This window comes from Notamacropus eugenii, chromosome 1 (assembly GCF_028372415.1).
Source record: "Notamacropus eugenii isolate mMacEug1 chromosome 1, mMacEug1.pri_v2, whole genome shotgun sequence".
Taxonomy (NCBI): domain Eukaryota; kingdom Metazoa; phylum Chordata; class Mammalia; order Diprotodontia; family Macropodidae; genus Notamacropus; species Notamacropus eugenii.
This window is the reverse complement of record NC_092872.1, coordinates 82,189,003-82,215,520: the sequence shown is the minus strand read 5'-3', so window position 1 is coordinate 82,215,520 and position 26,518 is coordinate 82,189,003. Positions and strand designations below refer to the sequence as shown.

General features: G+C 39.3%; 2 protein-coding genes across 12 annotated transcripts in view; one reads left to right on the top strand and one right to left on the bottom strand.

Moving 5' to 3' along the window:
• The window catches only part of UBN1 (ubinuclein 1), a 37,895-nt gene extending 28,236 nt beyond the window's left edge, over window positions 1-9,659 (bottom strand). For 3 of the 5 annotated variants that reach the window (XM_072608061.1, XM_072608040.1, XM_072608067.1), the window contains exons 1-3: window positions 9,215-9,491; window positions 8,734-8,933; window positions 7,952-8,240 (exon numbers count right to left, since the gene is read on the bottom strand). In XM_072608061.1, coding sequence (XP_072464162.1) covers window positions 7,952-8,200 — 249 coding nt within the window. In that variant the 5' untranslated portion in view covers window positions 8,201-8,240; window positions 8,734-8,933; window positions 9,215-9,491. Of the gene's footprint in view, window positions 1-7,951; window positions 8,241-8,718; window positions 8,934-9,214; window positions 9,492-9,516 lie in introns of those variants that run through there. The other 2 variants (XM_072608052.1, XM_072608045.1) reach the window with 2 other exon arrangements.
• A 10-nt stretch (window positions 9,660-9,669) lies between these two features.
• The window catches only part of GLYR1 (glyoxylate reductase 1 homolog), a 36,577-nt gene continuing 19,728 nt past the window's right edge, over window positions 9,670-26,518 (top strand). For 6 of the 7 annotated variants that reach the window (XM_072608120.1, XM_072608110.1, XM_072608096.1 and 3 more), the window contains exons 1-5: window positions 9,670-9,960; window positions 10,808-10,844; window positions 12,005-12,084; window positions 24,214-24,352; window positions 24,638-24,877. In XM_072608120.1, the coding sequence (XP_072464221.1) occupies window positions 9,923-9,960; window positions 10,808-10,844; window positions 12,005-12,084; window positions 24,214-24,352; window positions 24,638-24,877 (534 nt within the window). In that variant the 5' untranslated portion in view covers window positions 9,670-9,922. Of the gene's footprint in view, window positions 9,961-10,207; window positions 10,468-10,807; window positions 10,845-12,004; window positions 12,085-24,213; window positions 24,353-24,637; window positions 24,878-26,518 lie in introns of those variants that run through there. The other variant, XM_072608128.1, reaches the window with a different exon arrangement.

The window sequence follows — 26,518 nt, the reverse complement described above, 5'->3', positions numbered from 1 at the left end:
TAAAAAATCTGCCAGAAGACCACAGCAAGCAATAAGAAGTCATAACAGACAAGCCAGACTAGGCAAACAAACCAAAAGCTTCCCACAGTGTGATCAGAACTAGGAAAGAGCTGCAAAGTCACAGCACAGGACCCTAGAAACCACAAGAAGCAGCAATGACCAGTACAGTCAAAGCTCCAAGGTCCCTAGCACTCTGTCTTGAGATGTCATTGTGTACTCTGAAGAGCTCTCTTAAGGATCCTAAAGGGAATTAAACTTTGGAGATGGAGGTTGGCTCAGAAACCTATATGATCCTGGTGGAAACCAAGCAAGATGAGAGCCTTAACTAAAAGCACAGCAGGGAAAGAAGCCTGGCTTTGGCACAAGACACCAATTCAGCAACTAAGGCTGAAGCAAAGAGTAAACCAAAGAAGATACTGACCACTGTAATTCAACAGATGCAGCTAAAAATACAACCTAGAAGGAGAGAGTAACTCCTTAACCCATACAGGGAAAAAGTGGATTTTCCACAAGGTCTACATGAATATCTCAATTAAACATGAAATACAAAATGAAATAAAAGCTCTTGAGGAAAAGAAATGAAGTAGAAAAATATTTACTATAGGAGGTCCAAAATCTTACACAAATAATGGACTCTTTGAAAATGAGAATGAACCAAACAAAAAAAATTAATGACCACGAAAAAGCAAGAAACATTAGAACAAAAATCAAAAGACTGAAGGGGAAAAAAGGAAGAAAATATAATAAGGTTTCTGGTATCAAAAACAACTCACCGGGAAAACAGAATAAGGAGACGTAATTTAAGAATCATGAGACTCCCTGAAAACCACAAACAAAGGCTGAACATTATATTTCAAGAAATTATAAATTAAAACAAGACCAGATGTACTAGAACAAGAGAGAAAAGTGGAAACAGAAAGAATCCATGTATAACCTACTAAAAAAAACTTCAAAAGGAAAGTCCTTGAAATATCACAGTCAAAATCCAGAGCTTTCAGGTCAAAGAAAAAATACTCCAAGCATCCATAAAGGAGTTCAAGTACCAAGGAACTACATTTTAGAATACAATTATTCCAAAAGGTAAAAGGTAGACTTACAACCAAGAATAATTTGCCAGGTAAAGTTAAGTATAATTCTACAATGGGGAAAATGGACCTTTAATGGAATAGTGAACTTTCAAGCATGCCTAATGAAAAGAATAAAGCTGAATAAGAACTCTTCAATACAAACACAAGAGACAAAAAAAACCTAGAAAGGTCAATTTACTTAGGCAGTAGGAGGAGAATAAACAAGTGTCAGTGCAGAACCTTCATGTCTTCAGGGCCACTGGCAGAGCCCACTAAGAAAAGAGAGCCAGGGACTGGATGAGCTCTATTCAAGGGATTATGAGAAGGGGAGAAAAAAGGAGGGTAAAGGAACATGAGAGCAGAGTTTGCTTTCCTTATAAGTGAAGTGATGAGGAGAAAAGTACACAAACATTGTGTACTCTCACTCTTATCTAAACCAGACAAAGGGGAGGGCCGAGTACCTGTGCACAAAAAACACACAAAGAAATATGCCAAACTCAGCATGAAAACAGGCAGGGATAGGGAATAGGGAAGGCTCGGAGAAATGATCATACTGAATAAGGAATGGTTACAAACACAAAACTTCTTGAAACAGAGATGACTAAAAGGAAGGAAAGAAAAGAACTGGAAACTAAAGGAGTTTGCATCAACAACAAATGGCTGAAGAGATTGTATATATTGGAAATGCACCATAAGAAATGACAAAGAGCATTTCAGATAATCCTAGCAAGTAAGAACTGATGCAAAGTGAAGTAAGCAGAACCAGAACAATTTCTATAATGTCAGTGTTGTACAGGGAAAAAAAACTTTGAAAAACATAACTCTAATCAACACAACAACCAACTATCCTCTAAACCTATGATAAAATATGTGACCCACCTAGTTGGGGAAGAAGACATACATTTTGGACATGGCCACTATGTGAATTCATTTTGTTTGACAATGCTTTTTATTTCAAGGATTTTTTCCCTACTTTTAATTAGGAGAGGGGTAGTAAATGGTGATCCACTGTACCCTTCCCCCTACGAGAAGGAAACAAAAATAGAGCCATTGAAACATTTTTTTAAAGTGTACTGAGAAGTAGAGAAGGAGTTTCTGAAGGAAAAAGACATGCAGGACAGTTCTGAAAGTAATGCATTGAATATAGATAATGATTACAACAACCTAAGTGGAAAGAACCACCACAAAATCACCAAAAATTAACATTGTGAAATTATATAAACGACAAGCTTGGTCCCAAAGAAGAGATATGAAAAGACACTTCCTCTCATTCCTTTGCTTATGGTGTCTCTCCTCCTTACCCCCACCTCCACCTGCTCCATATACAGGTATAGAAGCTTACATATGATATCAGATTTTTTTTTTTATATATACTGAACAGTTTTACTAAATTTTCTTCTCTTTGTTACAATGACTTCCTGGGTAGGGGGAAGGAAGGAGGGAAACCTATAGATGATATAAAAAAGATATCAACAAAAATCTATTTTTAAAAAGATAATAATGAATTGAAATTATAATACTTTTCTTTGAAAAGGCTACTATTTTAAAACAGATTCACAGTTGCATATATAATTCTCTTCTTGTTTTTTACTTTGTATATGTAAGTTAGTGGTTTTATGATGTTTGTTAATCAGAATTCTTAAAAGAAAAAGCACCTTCAATCAGATTACAGGAATAATTTTTTAGAGCTAATCAGGAATGTTGTATCATTATTTTCTTTTGAGATAGGCTACATTTGTACATCTATCCTCAATGCTATTAAATGTCACATCCATCCTGACGGGAAAGGTCTGTCACAACAGACTCAGAGCAGAGCCCGGCCTTGGCTGCTTGGCACAGCCGGGGGAGGAGGACCCGAGCAGGCCTCAGGGGCAGAATACCCAGCAGCAGTAGTGGCAGTTTGCAGATCCCTCAACCCACAGGCGCCAAAGGTCAGTGAGAGGGTTTTTTCAGTTGGTCGAGAAGGGAGCAGGGTCTTCTCATAGTTCCGGCCTCAGGTGGCCAGCAGAGATCCCATGGGCAGCAGTAGCTCCCACAGCAGCCTGTATCCATTGTTAAATTGTAAAACCCCTGGGGGAACTAACTGAGCAGCTGATTCTTACCTCAACCCTGTATGGCAGCCTCACCTAAAGCCCCTGGGGGAATTGAGCAGCTTATCTGAATCTCAGTCCCCGGTGCTGGTTTGGTGGAACTGGAGGCCAGGTGGCTGTGGAGAGGAAACTCTACCACTCACAGATTCTGGGCACAAAAGCTTCTGGTTGCTCCCAGACCAGGGTACATGCTTGACTGTGGCACCTTGGAGGAACTGAAATCTTACAGATCTCCAGAGTATACCATACTCTTGATAAAGGACCCAACAGTCAAATAACTGATTGGGAAAATGCCCAAAAAAAGGGAAAAAAATAAGACTATAGAAGATTACTTCCTTGGTGAACAGATATGTTCCCCCATCCTTTCAGATGAGGAAGAACAATGCTTACAGGAAAAGACACAGAAGTCAAGGCTTCTGTATCCCAAACATCCAAAATAAATAACCAATGGTCTCAGGCCATGGAAGAGCTCAAAAAGGATTTTGAAAATCAAGTAAGAGAGGTGGAGGAAAAAATGGGAAGAGAAATGACAGAGATGCAAGAAAATCATGAAAAGTGAGTCAACAACTTGCTAAAGGAGACCTAAAAAAAGAAAATAACACCTTTAAAAATAGACTAATTCAATTGGCAAAAGAGGTCCAAAAAGCCAATGAGGAGAAGAATGCTTTAAAAAGCAGAATTAGCCAAATGGAAAAGGAGGTTCAAAAGCTCACTGAAGAAAATAGTTCTTTCAAAATTAGAATGGAACAGATGGAGGCTAATGACTTTATGAGAAACCAAGAAATCACAAAACAAAACCAAAAAAATGAAAAAATGGAAGATAATGTGAAATATCTCATTGGAAAAACAACTGACCTGGAAAACAGATTCAGGAGAGACAATTTAAAAATTATGCGACTACCTGAAAGCCATGACCAAATCTTTCATGAAATTATCAAGGAAAACTGCCCTGAGATTCTAGAACCAGAGGGCAAAATAAGTATTCAAGGAATCCACTGATCACCACCTGAAAGAGATCCAAAAAGAGAAACTCCTAGGAACATTGTAGCCAAATTCCAGAGTTACCAGGTCAAGGAGAAAATATTGCAAGCAGCTAGAAAGAAACAATTCAAGTATTGTGGAAATACAATCAGGATAACACAAGATATAGCAGCTTCTACATTAAGGGATCAAAGGTCTTGGAATATGACATTCCAGAAGTCAAAGGAACTAGGACTAAAACCAAGAATCACCTACCCAGCAAAACTGAGTATAATACTTCAGGGAAAAAAAATGGTCTTTCAATGAAATAGAGGACTTTCAAGCATTCTTGATGAAAAGACCAGAGCTGAAAAGAAAATCTGACTTTCAAACACAAGAATCAAGAAAAGCATGAAAAGGTAAACAGCAAAGAGAAATCATAAGGGACTTACTAAAGTTGAACTGTTTACATTCCTACATGGAAAGACAATTATTTTTAACTCTTGAAACTTTTTTCAGTATCTGGGTAGTTGGTGGGATTACACACACACACACACACACACACACACACACACACACACACACAGAAAGAAAGAGAAAGAGAGAGAGAGCGCATGCACAGGGTGAGTTGAATAGGAAGGGATCATATCTAAAAAAATGAAATTAAGGGGTGAGAGGAATATATTGGGAGGAAAAAGAGAGAAATGGAATGGGGGAAATTGTCTTTCATTAAAGAGGCAAGAAGAAGACTTTTCAATGGAGGGAAAAAGCAGGGAGGTAAGAGGGAAACCATGAAGCTTACTCTCATCACATATGACTCAAGGAAGGAATAAAATGTACACTCATTTTGGTTTGAAAACCTATCTTACAATACAGGAAAGTGGGGGAGAAGAGGATAAGCAGGGTGGGGGGGATGGTGGAAGGGAGGGCAATGGGAGGAGGGAGCAATTAGAAGTCAACACTCTTCGGCAGGGACAAGGTCAAAAGAGAGAACAGAAGAAATGAGAGCAGGATAGGATGGAGGGAAAAATAGTCTTACACAACATGACTATTACAGAAGTTATTTGCAAAACTGCACATATATAACCTATACTGAATTGCTTGCCTTCTCAATGGGGATGTGTGGGGAGGGAGGAAGGAAGAGAAGCTGGAACTCAAAGTTTTAGGAACTGTTGAGTATTGTACTTGCATACAAATGGGAAATAAGAAGTACAGGTAATGGAGTATAGAAATTTATCTTGCCTACAGGACAAAAGAGAAGATGGGGATAAGAAAAGAGAGGGATGTTAGAAGGCAGGGCTGATTGGTGGTAGGGGTAATTGGAATGCTTGGTGTTTTGGGGTGGAGGGAGGGGAGAAATGGGAAGAAAATTTAGAACTCAAAATTTTGTGGAAATGAATGTTGAAAACTTAAATAAATTTTTTAAAAAATTCTTAGTTACAAGGGGTGGTAAAGGAATATATACGGAAATGAAGATGATGGAAAAAAATATCAATAATTTTTTCAAAAAAGAAAAAAGAAAACATAGCACATGTAGGAAATACCTAAGACAGATCATTTTTGCAAGATTTTATATACTTGTTATGTTCCCTTTTGGATTTCCTACCAAAATCTTCATGTTTATGTAGTTTTGACTTCTGAAGATACTGAATTCTAGGATATTATACAACAGAAGTGAATTATAATACCTTCAGGAAAAAAATAATATTGTGAGTTGAATATGAACTCCAAACCAAGTTGATTCACTAAATGGACTATCAAAAGAACCTTATCATAAGGATTAATCTACAAGGTAATCCCGCAGGATCAGCCCCAAGGATAATATTATATCAAAGGGTTTAGGACATTTCAAGTACTGTATCAACTTTAACAAGTATCTGAGAATTATTAAAAATTATACAAAAATTTCTGAAAGCTACAATTCTGGAAACACAGAAGATTTATAACTATCCAAGAAAAGACTTATCCAGCGGACTTACATGGTTAGAAAAGAGCTGAGATTTTTGCCCTCTCTTCTCTGTCCCCACACCAGACAGATACTTTTTCCAAATGGAAGCCAGAACAGGATGGTGTTCTTTAAGATAAAAAGGGAACTTCTAAAAATAGTTAGCTGTTAGGATTATTACACGTAACACTTTAGGTTTACAAAGTATTTTACATATATTATCTCATTTGATACTCCAGATCACCCTGTGAGGTAGGTATTAAGGTCTTATCTCCATTTAACAATCAATCAATCAACAAGCACTGGGAATATGAAGACAAAAACCAAATTAGTCCTGCAGTCAAGGAGTTTACATTCTATTGGGGAAACATATGAACACAGAAAAGCAAATACCAAATATATACATGGTAATTTGGGGAGATGGAGGCGAGGAACCAGCAGCAAAAGTGGGAGGAAATAAGAGAGACCTCATGTAGGAAGTGGCACTAGAGATAAGCTTTGAAGGGAGGTAGGGATTTTAAGACCTATCTCTGAGAAGGGAGTACACCTGTATGTATGGGGAGAGGCTGTGCAAAAGCTTCGAGGTAGGAGATGGAATGTTAAGAATGAAGAAAAGCAAGTAGGTCAATTTGGCCGGAATGAGTGCACGAAGGAAAATAATAAATAAAAAGTTTAGAAAGACAAGCCAGAACTAGGTTAAAAGTACTTTAAATGCTAGAGGAGTTTGTATTTTATCAGAGACAACTAGGAACCATCTGAACTTCTAAGAAAGAGGAGTGACATGGTGAGACTTGTGCTTTAGGAATATTGATTCTGTAACTATGTGGAGGACTGACTGGGAAAAGAAGAGAATAAAAACTTGGAAACCAATTAAGAGACTACTGAAAGTAGTCCAGGAGAGATATGACGAAAGCCTTAACAAGAAGCTTTGAGTAGAAAGAGGAAGACAGATGTGAAATGTGCTGTGAAGGAACACTGACAACAAGCCCCACTACTGGACAAGGGGGGGCCAGATGATAGAGAGTGAAGAAACAATGATGCTTCCAAGGTAGCAAACGTGGCTGACTGGACAGAAAGTGAAACAAACCCTTAACATGTCTAACAGATAGTTGGTGAATTGGGGTGAGAAGAGAGTTAAGATAAAATAGGGAGTCAACCTCATACAGAAAATAATGAGGTCCAAGTGAGAGAGCATAGAAAAGAGCTCAAGACGGTTAGGAGATAGAATACATATGACAACCCAGAACTTTGCTGAGAAGTGGCTAGACAGGTAGCAGGAGTATCAAGAGAAATTAGTGTCATGAAAACAAAGATAGGAGAGAGAGTCCTAAAATTCCAAAGAAGAAAGCGTAGACAACAATGTCAAATGATACATGGCAGTTAAGAAATTAGAGGACTGAGAAAAGACCATTAGAATGGGCAACTAAAAAATCAACAGCTACTTTAGAGAAAGCAGTTCCAAAATGAAATTCGAGATTGGATGCTACAATGCAAGATGGTTGAAAAAAGAAAGGAAAGAGTGCAAACAGCCTTTTCGAGAAATTGAATTGTAAAAGGGAAAGGAGCTACAAGATGATATTAGAAAACAGATGAAGAAAACGAGCCTTAGAACAGTCTCAGTAATATTCACAGTACTATTAAGTGTTAGAGATGGGCTTTAAACATGGATCTCTTCTGATTCCAAGTCTAGAGCTCTTTCCATTAGTCCTAACTCAACAAACATGGCAACAAGCCTAGTTCTTATTTTTAATTTGATAATATGATCTCATACAAAGTTAGAACCACTTTAATCTCAATTTTTGCCTGGCAGAGTTTTGTAAAAACTATTATTTGTACACTTTTGACTCTCTAGAAAGTTCTGCAGAATAACATGCTAGCATGAAATGTACCTTGTCTCCAACTTGAAGACTTTTCACTTTTCCCCGTGTATTCTTCACTAGCTCTGGGTAGAAGAACTCCGGACAGCGCTTATGATCTGGTTCAAAGAGCGTAAGTGTGATTCGAACAGCTGCTGCAGTGGGTTCAGGATCCTGGTGCTGCTCTGCTCCCCCAATCTCTTCTTTTCGGGGTTTCTTCAGAAATGTAGGATTCAGAGGGCCTGGGAGAGAAGTAAACTGGACCCTGTGGGGCTCAGTCATGGCTACACTCAAGTCTTGGCAGTGGCTACTGCAATGGCTTCTGTCAATATCAAAAAGAAAATGAGATCAAATCAAGATAATAACCTTAAAAACAGCCTACAAATACAAAAAAGAAAACTAAATCTTAAGGAGATTTCAGATTTTGAATTAATTTGTATGAAATATTAAATTGCATTTCTTTGTATTCAATCACTTCAGAAAACTAATGTCCAAGAATGAAGGAGGTTATGTACATACAGATAATTATCTCATTACAATGAATAACATTACTAGAAAGCCCGCATAACAAGGTCACTAAATCCCCAAAACATCCCCCATGTACTCGTTTCCAGGAATAATATAACAAAATTCCAGTACAAACTAGAGTCTGGACAGTCCATACAAGTTCGAGTTACAACTCTGAAGCGTAGAATTCCTTTAGATTTAACTACATTTCAACTCCTCCCCGTTCTAACAGATTTATTTCTAAAGTCAGCCTAAAGGTTACAGAACATGTCACTTAGAAAACAATATCCCACCGAAAGGAAGCACACCTTCGTCACAAGGGCCGTTCTGAGACAGAGCACCTTGAAGTGGACCTGATCTCCAGTCGGCTTTCCTCATGATGGGGTGAGACCCATATGCCACTCTGTCCGTCCGCTGGGTGCTGGAGCATGCCTACCAACGTGCTGCCCATCTAGCCTCAATGCCCATACCCAGAGATGGCGAGTCCTAGGAAAGACACCTGAAACAACTGAAGGGAAGACAGGAAGACTCCCAGTTACGGCGCGGCACTCGCGGCTCCGCGCTCAGCTAGGGCAGGGTGGCGAAGGGGCAGGGGCGGCACTAACCGCCCCGGGAGGCACGGTGCTCACCACCCGCGAGGTGCCCGGAGGCGCTCCGAGACCAGAGGGCAGGGAACATCTCTGAGCCCTGCCTGCCCCAAGGGTCGCTCCGCCCCGAGCCCCAGGGGGAGCAGTGACCCCGGCAGCCGCCCCCGCCCCGGGGACGCGCAGAGGACCGTCCCCAACTCACCCCAGGCCGGGACAGCCGCAGGCGCAGGTGCAGACTGAGGACCAGACTCCAGGCCGCACGGAGGGCACGGGTCCAAGGCTCCGTCCGGGACTCCTGGGGCGAAAGCGCCAGACCGGCCCAGGAATGGGCTGGGGAAAGAGCAAGGATTCGGGCTCGGGCCGGACAGCGGGAGCCGAGCGAGAGAGGGGACGGCCCGGGACCCGCGGGGTGGGGGCGGGGGATGGGGCGCACCGAGACCAACCGCCGTAACGGACGGAAGGGGGCAAACTGCTGTCCCGGGGCCCTGGGCGGGGGAGGGTTACCGGCGCTGCCGGGGGGCGGGGCAAGGCGCGCGGCCGGATCTGTCAGCTGCTCGGCTCCGAGCGTCCCCACGGTCGTAGCCGCCCCCGTTACGATCCCGTCCTCTCAGCCACAGCCGTCACGGTTCGGGGGGCGCTCACTTATCACGCGCCTCCGGCGGGGGGGGTGGGGGGCAGCCAGAAGGGGGGAGGGGTAACGGGAAGTCTAGGGGTTCGGCGCGCGGAGGCCCGGCGTTGCGGTCACGTGCCGCCGAGCCACCCAATGCCTTTCGGGGGCGCGGTGACGTCACGGAGCAGCGTGGGAATGACAGCCGGCCCCCGTCACGTGGAGAGAGCCACGCCAATGGGCGGCACCGAGGCGGCCTGAAGTCCCGGCAGCCCGTGCGCCGTGGGTGGTTAAGTCGGTAAGATGGCGACTGTGAGTCTGCGGCTCGGAGACTTGGTATGGTGAGTAGCGGCGGGGCCCCCTCGGGAAGGTGAGAGGAGCGGGGGGCGTCGGGGCTGCGCCCCAAGCTCCGGCCCCCGAGCCCGACCCCGGAGACTCCGAGCCTTCCGGCGTGTCTCTAGGTGCTGGCAGCGGGCTAGGCAGTTGAGGGACGGAGGCGGCACCGAGGGAGGGGCGCTGGGGTGGGGAGAGGCACCGGGCGGAAGGGGCAGCCCGGCCCTGGGGGAGGAGGGGGTGCTGCCGGAGGCGGAGGGGGGCCTCTCCGCGGGGCGTCTCTGGGCGCCCGGGTTGGGCAAGGGGCGAGCGCGGCCGGCGGGGCGCTGCCGGTGCCGCGGGCTGAGCTCGGACCGTCCGCCGTTGGGGTCACCGCGTCCCAGGGGGCGAGTCGGGACTCGGGCAGGAGGATCTGGCGGCCGAGCTCCGCGCCTCGCTTGGTGGGACGGGTCTCTAGCTAGCTGCGCAACGAGGTAGCCGGACCGAACCGCGGCGGCTGCGACCAGCTCCCTGTGGTGTGGAAACCGGGCCGTTGGCTCAGTTCTATGAAGAAATAGTGGGGGGAGGGACTTGGGTGTTGTGCGCTCGGAGCCTGGCAGGGATCGCGGGATGTTCCTCCCCGCCCCTCGTGGCCCCTGGACTGCCGGGGGAGAGAGTTACTGTTACTGCTCCTGGCTACTGTAACTCGTTTCTCGGTTCTAAGAAGGCTTCGTTTGAAACAGTAGAGCTGCGCTTTGGAGGGGAAGAGGGAAAGCGCTGTAGAGAGGACTCGGAGGGGTGAACGCAGAGTGGCGAGCTAAAGTGGAGGGGCAGGCTTTTCGAGCCCAAGTAGCTGACTCTCTGCTTTTTCTTTAGGGGGAAGCTGGGCAGGTATCCTCCTTGGCCAGGAAAGGTAAGTGTCTTTAGGCCAGAGGAACATTGTAAAAAGTTTGTCGTAGGAAAAACTAAAATTCATTAGGGAAAGTCCAAGTAATTAACAATTCTTTTGACTTTGGTGTGGATGAAGCTGTGCCCATCGGAATCTCTTCTTGATTCAGAAAATAGGGGAATCTGTAGTATTTTTTTTAAAAGGAGTAACTTGGAGGGAAAAGGTACAATTACTCACCAAACAAAATTCTGACTTTATTTTAGATCTCTGTATTTTTAAATGCTTGAAAAGACTTCAGTCATGAGGGAGGGAAACTAAGGTTTGTTAAGTCAGAAGTCAAAATCTTTTCTATCTAAAAATCTTTGTTTTCAGCAAAATGGCAGAGGGGGGCAGGTTTATGTAGTAGTAGACCAAGTGCTGGATACGTAATCAAGAGAATCTGTATCTAAATGATGGCTCTTGTGCTTATTCCATGTATAACAACCTTAGACAAGTCACTTCTTTCTGGGCCTCAGTTCCCCTGTCTGAAACTTCCAATTCTGTGATTTTATCGACTGCCCCAACAATTAACTCCTCAAGATTTGGCATCTTGGGTGCAATGCTAAAGGGTCTATCGTTGCTCTCTATATATGTTGCTCAGTCCTTTTTTTATTTTCTTTGATACAGGTCAACGAAATGTTTCTGTCTGGTTGGGGTTTTTTTAATCTAGAGCCCTTAAGAATCACAAGTCTTATTTATTTGTCACTTGTTTCCCACTCTGTACTTTGACCAACTTTTTGAAGAATTCTGACATTTTCCCAACAATATGTACATGACCCTTATCGAAATGCCAAACTGTCAAATATTATTGGCATTATTCTGATGTGCTGTAATAATCAAGAAATCTTAGCAAGTCATTGAACATCTCAGCTACATGAGTTATCTTTCTGTAAGCTCTTGGATATTTGGAAGTTTTCAGTTACCACAAAAAAATGCATGTAGAAGGGCATGCCTGGGATGTTTAGTGTTTTTCTCTGGAAAGCTAGAAATACAGGAAAATTTGGGCTTTGTAAGCTTCATGAGGGCAGGTATTGCTTTTTTTTTCTTTGTGTGTCTAGTGTTTAGCATTGTGCCTAATACATTATATGTTTAATAATACTATTTGAATTATCACACTGAACCTTTTTTTCCCTTTTGTCCTTTAGATTGTAAATCCACCCAAAGACTTGAAGAAACCTCGGGGAAAGAAGTGCTTCTTTGTAAAATTTTTTGGAACAGAAGATCAGTGAGTAAACCTCAGTTCATTTAATAAACACCTGCTCTATCATAAGACTGGGAATACATAGGTAAAGAAAAACACAGTCCTTGGTCCTCAGGAGTTACAACCTAATATGAGGGATTGTGACAGGGCAGCAGCAATTGATACAAGGTAGAATGTGATAAAGGCAAGGGAAAAATCACTTTGATCTGAGGGAGTGAGAGAAGCTTTGTGGAGGATGTGGTACCTAAGTTGAACCTTCTTTGAAGGAAGAGATGGATTTTATCCTGTAGGCAGTTATAGATCCACAAATTTTTGAGGATAGTCATCATGTCTGTGCATTTAGAAGATTAATTTGACAGCTGTAGGAAGGATTAATTTGAGGTAGAAGAGAATTAAAAAGACTGTCAATTAAGAGAAAATTACAGTAGCCAAGGTGAAAGATGGTGATGACCTGAACTAGGATCGTAGCAGTTTAATAGGACAGTTCAATATACCTGTAAGAGATAGTGTGAAATTGAATTAACAGGACTTGGAAACTAATGAAACATCAGGGATAAGAGTAAGGAAAGAATCAGATGACTCTGAGATTTCAAACTTGAGTGACTGGGAGAAAGATAGTGCCATTAATAAAAATAGGAAGGCAGTGATTGTAAAACATTAAAAAAAATAATAATAAAATTAAATTTAAAAAAAAAGAAATAAAGGACTCAGACACCAAGGTGTTGAAATGAAAATTAAATTCTGTTATGCACTAAAAATCATGATATCTTTCTATTACAAATATGCCAAGCAAAACATACTGACATGTTAAATATTAACTTTACTATAACAAGTTCCCTAAATAAAGTCCTTTTCAATTTGCCAAAAAAAAAAAAAATAGGAAAATTGGAAAGAGGAGCAGATTTGGGTGAAGAAAGTTGAATTCCATTTTGGACATAATGAAGTTGGAGTATGTAGCAGCTAATTGGAAATATGAAACTGGAACTCAGGAAAGTTTAAAGCTAGATATATAAAATTAGGGGTTACTGCATAGACATGATAATTATAGCCATGGAAGTGGGTGAGATCACCAAGGGAGCCCTTACAAGTGAGTTCCACTTTGTGGACTGTAGAAAGTTATTCTTAATCACAGTACACAACTAAGTAACTAAGCAAGCATGCTCTGAAGAAAAGATCTCTGGATTCAATCTGATCAAATAAGAATTGATTTGGCTCTTAATGTCCAGAGCATTGTACTTAATGCTAGTAGATTAAAAAATGAAGAGCTCACAGTACCAATTTAGCAGAGAATTTATTATCTATCAATTAGTTCCTAACATAATTATTTATAGCCCACAAAAATAGTCTGATTATTTTCTGTAGAAGAAAGACACTGTTCTTGATACTGGTCTGGTACAGATTGTAAATAATATGAGATAGTGCATGGCTGCAGATGTTGATACAGAAAAGGTTGATTCTATTTGAGAAACTGAGGACATGAAAACTACCCTGAAGTAGTTTATTTCTGTAGAAGCTGTTACTATGCTCTCCTTTGGTGGCTTTTGATGTGTTGTTGCTAATGCCCTAGCGTACATATTGAAGGCATGTTTTCTCTCTGCGTAGTAGTTCATAGAATCATACAAACGTGAATTTTTAAAGGTTCGTAGAGGCCCTGTAGATCAACCCTCTCATTTTATAAATGAGAAACAAGTCAGTAGAAGTTAAGTGACTTGCCTAAGATCACATACTGAAATTGAGATTTGAACCCAGGTCCTTTGACTATAAATCCAAAACTGTTTCCACCCTACTAGTTGCCTAGAGCTGTTCTTAAACTTTGTGAAATCTTAAATTCTAATTATTACCAAATATTTGATTAGTCTTGTTTTAGACATCAGGAAACCAAAGCCATTAATTTGAAATTTGTTGCCCTGTCCAAAGTCCTACAATAAACCAGATTAAAAAAGTAGTGTTCACCACCTGCTTTTTCAGTCGTTTATTCAGATTTGTGAATAAATAGAGTTGTATTATGTATATCAAATGGATCTTTTGATGTCTTTAAAGTAGTTTTATTTTTGTTGTGAGTGTTAAAGGAAAATAGATTTTTGGTTTAGAAAATTGTTTACAACTGTTTTCTAGCCCTGGGTACATAAGTCTTGGAAAACTATATGCAAAGTCAAACATAGTTGGTGTATATTATGACACTTAATGAACACTGTTTATTAAGGTACCAGAGACTTAGATATTGTCAAAGTAGTTTTTAAAAGATTTACATGTGAATTTTTATAACATATATGTACCTTAAAAGTGCATCTATACATGCTACACTACCGCCAGACTTAGGAATGATTAGTTTATCTTACAAATTGATATAAAACAGGATTATGTTGATATTATGAAAGATTAATTAGCAAGATTTTTTTCCTTTTTTTAAAATTTTCAGTTTCAAATTTCTCTTCCTCCACCCCTCCCCCACCCATTGAGAAGGGAAGAAATATCATAGACCTTATATATGTGAAGGCAAAGCAAGATTTCTTAATGATGTAAGGAAAGACCAAGCCATTGCTTAAAAAAGAGTTCATTAAGTAAGTAGATGTTAAATACCTACTGTGTGCGTAGTACAACTAAAGCAAGATCACATAGCAGAAAGAGTACACTGTTAAGAGTAGGAGATACAACTTCAAATCCCAGCTTAAAAACTTTCTAACTATGTGATTATAGATGAGACATTGTCTACAATGTCTTTTTATTCATAAGTAGGAATAATATTTAAAATACTTAGTATACTAACATTATAGGTATGTTGTGACCAAAACTTCAGAGTCCTATATGAGTTTATTATTAAGTAATTGTTCTAACATGCTTCGATACTTTGATGGATCTGTTTTATGATCTCACTGATGTATGTACTCTCCTCCAGAAGTGCAAACTGTAATTCATCTTGCACCTCATCCTGTATAGATTTTCTCTATGTTCTCCCTTGAATTAATCTGCAGGAGTGAAGGGACTTCCTCTTTACATTGTATGGATACCCAGGACCTCCACTGATTATGACTTTCTTTATGTTTTATGCATGACTGGCCCAGCACCTTTTTCCACTGATACATTTCTTTGAGAATAACATTGGTGCTTCTTCTCCTGCTCATTTCTTGGTTGTAATATGATATGTGGCCTTTACATACCTATAATTTTTTGATTTCCCTTTAGATGACCTGCAATGTTAATTTTAAGGAGTCTAGTATTCCATGTCCCAGATATAGATCCACATGAAGAATATTCATGCTAAAAAAGACAGGTCTTTGTTTCAAAAAGAAATTTGGGGTCATTAAAAAGTACTGTGTATTTTCTCAAATACAACGTAACACCTTCTATTCAAATTCCAGGCCCAGCATTTTGTGCATCTACAGTGTCTGTCAACTCCATCATCCAAGTCTTTATGATTTTCCATACAATAGATTTTCTTCATCCATTTGTTTTTTCTCTGTAGATTTGTCAGACTGAATTCTTATGAGTGGTTATAGATACATTTATGAAGCTTTCCAGTGTCCTAGAGCTTGATGCACACAGCATCTTCTGAGCAGCACTGTTGAAAGAACACTGAATTTAGAATCAGGAAGACCAGTATTCAGGCAAGACACCTCATCTTTCTGGGCCTCACTTTCCTCATCAATAAAAGGTGGTTTGGACTAGATGACCCCTTCCAACTCTGTATCTGTTATTCTTTGATCTTCAAACAGGATGGAGGACCTCACCAACTATAGGGAATCCTTCCATTCAGATTTTGTTGGACATTCTTCATGATGTTGACAGACATCTTTAGCAGTCATAATCTCCTTGTTAAAAAAAAAAAGGCTTGTTGATATTTTCCATCAGAAGGTCACTGAACAGTTATCTTGACTATTCAAGAAATCTAATATGATTTTAAGAAAGCCATGGGAAACATGTTAAAAGGAAGAGAGCTTAAATCCACATTTTGTTCTACCAGATGCTTTGTTATGTAGTCAAAAAACAATAAGTAAGGCTTGTATTCACTACTCACTTATATGATTATAAAAGCAAACTGCTGTAAATGATCATTTGTGAAAACCCACCAGTTCCCTTCTCATGCTTTCATCAAGGACATCCCAGTGTTATAGGTCACACCTAACTCAGGCCTGTGTAGGGGTTCAAGTTCAAGATTAGAACAGAATGAGATTTGTCATATATCTAACAGATTAATAAAAGTAGGTGTATAACCATAGCATTGAAAAGCCATTCGGTGAGATTGCAACATTAATTCATTTGAGCACAATTTCCCTCTCTTTGTTGGCCATGCTGGTCAGATGATCAGAAATCTCAAAGAGGAGGAGATCCTGACTCTTCCTATACAGGAAGAAAGAAGATATAATCAGTGAGGAGTCAGGAAAGACCTTTTAGAGAAAGTAGGATTTCAGTTGGTCCCTGAAAGGTGGTTATAATATGCATGCACAGAAAAGCAAGAACTTTCTAGTCAGGATGGAACAATGTAACTGACAGCTTGGAGTCAAGGTTAATTTGGGAAAATTGACATTTTGTAAAGAGAAGCACTATAAAACAACTTGAGAGAAAAGCAACATGGATTTTGCATGCCTTATGAATTCACTAGAATTATTTGAGAGGTGAATAAGTATGTGGAATTAGGGAAGATCTCTAAATATGTAAAATACTTCTGTTTTTTGAAAGTCTTCAACAAGATTCTTTACCAAAAGCTGCCTTCAAACTCGAGTTACCAGAGAATTATAAGGAGGAAGAATTGTTTTGTCATAACTAAGAAGTTGGCTCAGAGTGTATAAACCAAGAGTAAGGATAAATGGGCACTCCTGGACGTATTATAAAGAGAAGTTCTTTGTGATTAGGATTAATCGTATTTAACATACTTTTCTGGAGGAAGAAATTTTGTCATGATACTAAATTCTTCTGGAGAATGAAGATCTTAACATCTTTGTGAGTGGTCAGAAAAGTTGTAGATGAGTTTATTGTGGGCAACCACAAGGTATGTGCTCCTGGTGAAACCGTGATCTCACTGGTGCAGATCGCTACTTTCCATGCTTTACGATTCTGTGGGTTTTGTCCATGTCTGTCTTCTATAAATTCTCTAATAGGGGATTCACATCTTATTTTCTAGTCCTTGATAGTGCTCTTTACTAATTCTCATACACAAGTTACTGGTAACATGCTCCAACCTACTAACGTGTATCTTCCAACTTTCTACTATCCTTTGGGTTGTCTTCTTCATTCTTATTACATGTATAAAATAATTTTAAGACTGAGTTATTGGTCATAACTTATGAAGGGAAAGTCTTTGTAGGTTATTCGCTGCAGATCTTAACACGGTGTGCTACTTCAGCAAAAAAAAAAAGAAAAGCCAATAAAATGTTACTGTCATCAATAACCCCAAAACATAGTACTCCCCTTCTGTGAAATCATGGTGTCATCACACCTGAAATAGTGTGTATAGTTCTAGTCATCATACCTCCAAGTACTAGAGAAGATCCAGGAAGAAAGCATCTGAAAGTATTGGACATATGGGGACAAGCTAAAACAATGATTATTCTTTAATTATGAAAATTAAGAAACTCATTAGTTCACTCCCTCTGGTTTCATCTCCAGCTTATCCTGTATATATTTTGTTCGTACATAGTTTGTCTGTTGTCTCCCCCATTAGACTATGAGATACTTGAGGGTAGGGTCTGTCTTTTGCCTTTCTTTGTATCCTCAGCACTTAGCATAGTCTCTGGCGAATAGTAGGCACTTAATAAATGTTTGTTGTTGACTTAATTTATGAAAGCCTAGATTCTCTTTATCCTAGAACCCAATAAATAAATTTCCCCAAACCATTTCAAATGTAATTTATTTGTTTAACAACTGGGGCAAGGTACCTGAGGATTTGAAAAAGTCATTGTACTTCATTTGTTTTGTTTTTAAAAAGGGGAGAAAAGTACCCATAAAGATTATAGACCTTCCAGTCTTCTTTGATTGAGTTTTAGACTTGGTAGATCAATGTGATAGAGATCTTGACTTTAATAAGATTTTTTTATGACAAGTGCATCATCTAATTAGGAGACTACAGGTGAGAGTGCCTTTGTCTGGAGGAGTATGTGCAAAGGATTATTCTCAAATTATTCAGGATCACTGGAGGTGGAGAGATAGAAGTGGCAGAGGTTCATCCAGGACTGGTCTCAGGCATAAACCTTGGTTTTCATAGTAAAGGAAGGTGATGGAATTGGAATGTGGGATTTGTCCATTAAGTTTGAAGATGTGATTAAGCTCGGCATTGGGAGGAGCTGTGGTCAGTACTATCTAGGATAAAAACAGAATTCAAAGTTATTTTAGTAAACAAACCAGGTCACATAAAGTTCAGATCCCCTCAGAAGCACCTACCCTATCTCCCATTCTCTTCTCCTTTGCTCCCATCTTGAAGTAAACCTTGTAAGGTCAATTGGTCTTCCTATATCTTTGATCCCATCTTCTGGAAATCCCTTTCAATCATCTTCTTTCTTTAGTTTTCAATTTCTAATGCACTGCAACTCGTAGCTGAACAAAGGTGTCCTTCAGAAGTGGTCATTGAGCCTTGATCCAGGACCTTCCATCATGAGGAACCCACCAAATCCGAAGGTACCCCATTTCCCTTACAGACAACTACAACTATTAAGAAGTTTTTTCCTTACATCATGTGTAAATCTCTGTAGTTTACTTACTGCTCCTAGTCCTGCCTGCCCTCCATAACAAAACAGTACGGCTAATCTCTTCCACGTGACTTATCTTTAAATATTTGAACATTGAGATCATATTCCCCCACTATACCTCATCTTTTTTCTTCTAACTAAAACAAATGCCGTATGTTCTTTGATGAATTTCAGAAGAAATTCTCAGTGAATTAAGAACCACAATATGCCAGTAATACATTTTTCTTAAGGATCTCCTCTTAAGTAGGGCTGTAACACTAACTACACATACTCACTCTTCACTACTAAAAGAATTACCACAACCTCATGGGTGGTAATTTAAGTACTTCTAAGAACTCTCTTAATTTTTCAAATTGATAGCCATTGCATAAATGTTATTCTCAAAAAAGTAATATCAAGAAATAATGCACCAATTTCTCTTTTTTAAAGTTCAGATCATCTAGTAAGTATTTTGTAAGTAAGCCCCAGTTGTCTTTTTCTAATCAGAGCTGACTCTAAGATAGGAAAAATTATAGAGCTGGCCCACTGCTTTGGGGGAATCAGTGAAAGCAAGGGACAGCAGGTAGTTCATTTAGCTAATACCTAGATTTAAAAAACAAAATGCAACATGTAAGGTTATGTGTGTAGAGTCAGCACCAAGAAGTGGAAGTGATACTGTAACCTTAGGTTGCCCAATGACAGGTTACTTGTTTAAGAGAGATCATCCCCTTTTTTTTCCTTTCTGACCTTCATGTTCATTTTAACCAGATTTTACCTTTATTAAAACATTTTGGGGGTTTTTAGGATATTTGAGAGGAGGGTGAGAAGGGATAGAGGGAGGGTATGAAAGATTCCATGATTTGGCCTAAGTCGCAGTGACTAGGAAGAGCCCTACATCTGATGTATTCAGTTTTCATAAATTGATGCTTCTCAAAGAACAATTTTATTTTTTTTACATTGTCAGTATTTCTTTTTCTTTTTTTGCTTCTTTCCTTCCCATTATGATTGACTTGCAATTGCCCGCATTAGTCATGACAGCAGAAACTTGAAGATGGTGGAATTAAACAATGAAAACCAGTTTCATAAGGTTTTTGGTGGCAGTAGGTATCAAGTTTGATACTAATGGCCCCACAGAGTCTGACAATATCTACCCTAGAAAAACTTAAAGTAATAATTCTCTATCTTAACTAACCCTATTAATATTTAAATGCTATGGGAAATAATTCCCCTGATGGATGAGTTAGGCACAATAGGAGGCTTTGCATTGTGTAATGTGTCTGAAAGTGCCATGGAGAAAAAAAAGGCTCTGGGTCAGTTTGGTGTAAGTAGCACAGTTTGAAAACTTGTTCAAGCATTAGGTAAGTTGTAGCCTTGAAAAATATTTTAGATTAAAGTAAAATTTACCAAACTTGTCTTGTTTGCAAGGTTTGTTTTTTTTTTTAACATGTTGTATTAATAGTTCTTGTTTTAAATGGTCTGAAAAAAATCCTTCAATTCTTTTGATGCCTTTATTTCAGTGTAGCCCAGTCTTGTACGTGTGTGTGTATACATGTATACATATTCTGTGTCTTATACTTCAGAGATCTGTGATTTCATTGGTGTCAGCACCAACTCAGATCCCAACCACTTAGTATGATAATCTTCAGGTTGCAAAGAAATATATTACCTTGTTTCCCAGCCTAGTGATGAACCTCTTTGAAGCAGTTAGACCTCTTCTCAGACAGTGCACTTGCAAGTCTTGCATGGATGTGGATTCAGCATTTTCAGCCTATTTAGGACACATCAGAGCTTGCACTCCTCTGGCATAATCTTTCAAAACCCAGAGTCACTTCCATTGTAGAAATGAGAAATAATAAAGTTTTTATTATAAGTTTATTTCTGACAAATTTGTTATTCACTTGACATGTTTCACTGGTGTCCTTTCAGTTGTAGCACCAATCTTCCTAGTAAACCTCATGAGAACCGTTTTGATTTTTATCCTCCCTCCCTGCCAGTGTCGAGAAAGAGCAGATGGGAAGAAGTTTTTACAGTCTTTTCATTGAAGAAATTTGAAAATTCCTAATGTAATTATGTCCTGGATTTGGTGGGAAAAGATTCAGACTAAATATTGGTGGGTAGGAGATTATATTGAACTTTGAAAGGGAGTGTCTGCTAAACTTTAGAATACTATTTACCCATTTTCTGATCACACACTCTCTAAGGGAAAAGATTATGCTGTAGCACCATTGGGTTTGTTGTTGTTTGACCCTGCAACTTTTAGGATTGTGTGATCTTTAAAATAGACACAATTCAGTTTGCACACATCTATTTCTGCATTTAATTTACAATGACCTTGCCCTCAAAAATAAATTATACATATAGAAAGTCTGAATATCTGTATAGTGTTATACTTGCTAGAAAATATGGATCAAAAATTTGATTCCCTTTTTCCTAGTAGTAACATATTTCATCCTTTTGTCCTACCAGATAGAGAAAATTACTTTTTTCTCTTGAACTTAGAGAAGACCAGCATTTCCATATACAAAACAGAAAAAGAAGGTTGTACATGCACTTGCAAATCTGCACCATACACAATTTGCTTCTACCTCCAAATATATAGCAAATTCAAATATGTTATTTTCAAAGCTATCCTGCTTTGTGTTTCCAACTGATCGCCATTCTGTTCTCGTCTGTGCATTTTTAAGTGCTTCAATGATACTGTTTTTCCTCTTCTTTTTAAAAATAAATTTTGTCAGCTGTGTTACTGTTACCCTTCTCCCTTCCTCCCTCTAATTGAAAGTTTAAAAAAAAAAAACTTTTGTATCAGATATTCAGAGAAAAGAAAAACAAAGCGCTAAATTGCCTGTGTTAGAAAATACGTCTTGTTCATGACCTCCCCGGGAATGCGTAGCATGTTTCAACTCCAATGGTTATTGCATTGATCAGTATTCTTAAGTCTTTTTAGTGTGTTTTGGCTTTTTTTTTTTTTAATAGTGAATAAGTTGGTTTGTATCAGTTCATAGAAGTCTTACCAGGTTTGGCAGAAATCATACCTTTCTGTCCTTTCTTATGGAACATATTCTATTACGTTCATGTGCCATAATTTGTTCAGTCATTCCCCAAGAATCTTCAAACTGCTAAGTATTATGATCTACAGTAGGTGGTATCCATTAGTGTCTATTTGGTTCTCATTTGACTCACTTAACATTCATTAAACATTTATTAAGCATCTATTCTATGTAGAGCACTATTATAAGCGTGGGGGAAGAGACAGAAATGGAAAAAGACACCATACCTGATCTCAAGGAGTTTACAGTCTTATGAGGAAGTATGAGAATCTCCCAAGTGATACAATACACCCTCTGGCTAATTTCCCCATTTCATCCTTCCAGGTACTCTTTTTTACAACCTCAGAGTAATTCTCATTCTCTCTCTCTTTCTCTTAGTCTCTCCCTCTCTTTCACTCCCCATGTCCAACCACTTGCCAAGTCTTATCGCCACAACATTTCCCACATTCTTCCATTTCTCTTCACTCACATAACCACCACCCTACTTCAGGCTTTCATCACCTCTCACTTAGACCATTACAGTAGTCTCCAAATTGATATTCTTGCCTCCAAGACTCTTCCATCTCGAATCCATCCTACACAGCATAAAATACAAATTCCTCCTGCCATTTAAAGCCTTTTCCTTGCACCCTGTCTTTCCAAACTCTTTTCATATTACTCCCCCTTGTACACTCTGCCTCCTAACTAAACTGTCTTACTTTCTGTTCTCTGGAACACAATATTCCTTGTTCCACATACCTAGCATACTCTTCCAAACTCCCTTATAATTCTTAGCATCCTTAGCTCCCTTCAAGTCTCTGCAGAGGTATCACATTCTTCAAGTGGCTTTCCCTGATCCCGAGTGATTAGTGCTCCTATCCCCAAATTACTTTGTATTTACCTTGTCTATATTTTATATTTACTTAGTTCTGTCCATATCTCACTCCTCCCTCCCCCAACTCTCCATCGGAATGTAAGTTCCTCAAGAGCAAGGACTTTTATTTTTGTCTTAATAAACTCCCAGGGCCTTCTGTGGTACATGGCACAAAGTAGATGCTTAATAAATACTTAGGAATTGAACTAAGGCAATATGATAAATACATGATCATTGATTGGAGTACTAGCCCATTGGTGTCATTTAAATTTCCTATGTTCCTTTCCATAGATTATCCTACTAACCTCACCCAGCTCTTAGTCCTAAAAAGGATCAGGAACAGGGGTATGTGAGTAGATCAGTGAAAATGTACCAGCATTAATGGAAAAGCAGTTCAATACTATAAATAATCATTGGTAGAACACGGGTATTATCTTTGTATATAAATGGGCATCATTTTTACTACTATTGTTTATTGTCAACCAGCATTTCTGTAAAAAGAAAATCTTGAAGTGGTTTAGTAACCCAGTTTCTTTATCCTTAATCCATTGTAGTCACTTTGAAGACTGTACTATGAAACTTTTAAATATTTATAGTAAAATTGATATTGGAAAAGGGTATAGGATCTAGAATTTTAAGAAGTATAAGTGGCTAATTGCTTGAAACTATACCTAAACGGCTATAAAAATGTACATACCCTTTGACCCAGCAATAACACTGCTACTAGGACTGTATTCCAAAGAGTTTATAGAAAAAGGGAAAATGGTATATACATACATACATGCAAATATTTAAAGCAGCTCTTTTTGTGGTGGCAAAGAATTGAAAATTGGAGGGGGATGCCCATTAGTTGGAGAACAGCTAAACAAATTGTGGTATATGATTGTGATATGGAATACTATTGTGCTGTAAAAAAAGGTGAGCAGAATGATGTCAGAAAAAACTGCTAAGATGTAAATGAACTGATGCACAATGAAATGAGAAGAACCAGAACATTGTACTCAGTAACAGCAACAATGTATCATAATTGACTACAAATGACTTAGCTATTCTCAGCAATACCATGATCCAAGACAGTTCTGAAGGAATTTTGATTAAAAAAAAAAAATGCTGTCCACCTCCAGAGAAAGGAATGCAGATCAAAGCATGCTTTTTAACTTTTTTTTCTTGTTTTGGTAGGGAGTTAATCTGTGGGATTTTTTTGCAACATGGCCAATATGAAAGTGTTTTGCATGACTTCATATGTATAATCTATTTGTTTGCTTTCTCAAGAGAGAGGAGTAGGGAGAGAGAGAATTTGGAACTCAAAAAAAAAATTTAAATGAATGTTTAAAAAAAAAATTTGCATGTAATTGAGAAAATGTTCTTAAAAGTAATTGCCTGCCATGGTTCTGAATTGATTCATTAGATATTTATTTTGTGGTGGGTTTTTTTGAATGACTTTCTTCAGAATTCAGCAAAGCAATTGGTATTGGAGTTCATTTTAGGGTTTGGAAAATTTTTTTGTTTATTAAGATGTTAAAAGTCACATTTCCATTCAAGTCCTTGCTTTAGTCATACTTTAGATCACAATTTTTAAATGTTTTTCTATTAGTGCTTGGATCAAGGTTGAACAGCTAAAACCATATCATCCCCATAAAGAGGAAATGATCAAGATTAATAAGGGTAAACGATTTCAGCAAGCTGTGGATGCTGTGGAGGAGTTTCTCAGAAAAGCCAAAAGCAAAGACCAGGTAAGGTGCTTTTTGATTTACTTTTATGATGCAGAATTGGCTATCATGTATGTGATGTTACTGAATCTTAAATCTGTTACCAGCTTGTAGAATCCTGATAGAAATCCACCCCTCTGAACTCTCTCCTATATGTGAAGTCCATTTTGCCAGCCAATCCAAAAACATCTGCAACCTTTCTTAAATATTTTGTGGCTTTTTTGCAAAGTTCCTTCAGTGAATCAGTAGGCTGTCAGCCTCTTTGAAAATAATACACATCTGTCCTCCATTTTTACTCTAACCCTTCAGTCATCCCATAATTCTGCTGAAGAGAAGAGTCGGCGTAATTCAAGTGAAGAAAGAAGTAAGCAGAGCTCAGGGGAAGAGAAACGCAAAGCTGGCCTGTCTGAGGGGAAAGTGCGGAAGAATACAGGAGAAGGAAAGAAAAGAGGATCTTCAGTCTCTGCAGAAAGAGGCTCCAAATCTCCTCTGAAAAGGGCCCAGGAACAGAGTCCCAGAAAGCGAGGTCGTCCTCCAAAGGATGAGAAGGTTTGTATATAGCTAAGGTCTCTGAAACCAGTCATGTTCTTTTGTAAAAAAGCAGAATTGAGAAAAGGTAGTGACTACTCAAAAATTAGCCAGTTAGAATGTGTTTATGTAGTCGACTTATTTAAAGTATTTTCCCATCCTTCCAGAATGCCATTCCAATCAACCTTCCAGTGTGTACTGATACCTTAACCATAGTCATCCACATTAGTTGTATAGTGCATAGCTTTATTCATTCATTAAGCATTCATTAAGCACCCACTGTGTGCTAAGCTCTGGAGATACAACTGTAAAAACCAAGCCCTTCAGGAGTTTACCTGATGTTATCATAAAACAACATGTAAACAGATAAGCAAAAAATACAATGTTGTTTCTAGGTAGGAGGACCAGAACTAGCATTTTGAAAGTCAGGAAAGATTGACTCTTGAAAGCTGAGGATTCTGAAAGGCAGAGGAAAGAAGAAAATGTGTTCGAGGCGTAGGGACAAATGCAAAGGCAAGGAGATAGAAATAAAATGTTTAGAACAGAGAAAAGCAAGTAAGCCAGTTTGTCTAGAATAGAGAGGGTGCATAAAGGAGAGAAATGTTTGGTACACTTGGAGGTAAGTATAGGCTGGAACCAGATGGTGAAAGGTTCCAAATGGCAAATGGTGGAGTTTTTATTTTGTCCTAGAAACAATTGGGATTAGAGCTTCTTGAGAAGAGAAGTGACATCATCTGTGTGTTTTAGAAATATCAGTTTTGTTAGCTGTGTGTGTAGAATGGCTGAGACTGGAGGGAAGAGACTAAAAGGTAAGAAAATCAAGTAGGAGGTTATTGTAGAATTCCGGATGAGAAGTGCTGAGAGCCCAAACCAAGGGTTGATGGCTCAGAGCAAATGCAAGAGATGTAGTAGTAGAATCCCCAAGACCTGGCAATTGATTGGCTTTGAAAGGTGAGAAAGAGTGAAGACTCAAGGATAATGCTGATGCTTCAGACCCAGAAGGTTGGTTTGGTCCTTCTAGGTCCACTCCAGCTGGTTTTGCTCATCTCCTGGGCCTTTCCAGTTTGTTCTTGTGGACCCTAGCTCTGGGGTCCTGCATTCTTAAACTTAGATCTAAAACAGTTTCCACTTCCTTATATTAACTGAAATCTCTTTCACCCTAAAAATAATATATTCTTTTGCAATTTTCACCATTAGAGGCCTCTGCCTCTTCTTTGTTTCAGTTGTTTCAGTCGCGTCCAACTCTTTGTTAGCCTTTTCGGGGTTTTCTTGGCAAAGATACTGGAGTGGTTTCCCATTTCTTCTCCATCTCATTTTACAGATGAGGAAACTGAGACAAACAGGATAAATTAATTGCCCAGGATCACAGAGCTAGTCAGTATCCTCCTGACTAGGCCTGGCACTGTATCCACTGAGCCACCTAGCTCTACTGCCTTTGACATCCAGAAGGAGTCTTAGCCACATAATTCCTCAAATCTAGTGAGCTCTATCTTATTTCAGTGATGTAATACCATTATTATTTATAATAATAGTGCCCTTTACCACCTTATACAAAACGTCTAAGATCTGAATTCTGACCACAGCCTCCTAGCCTTTCTTTCTTAGGCTGAACATGCCCTCCACTCTCACTGTATGTAGTCTGCCATCCCTTGATCCCTCCTA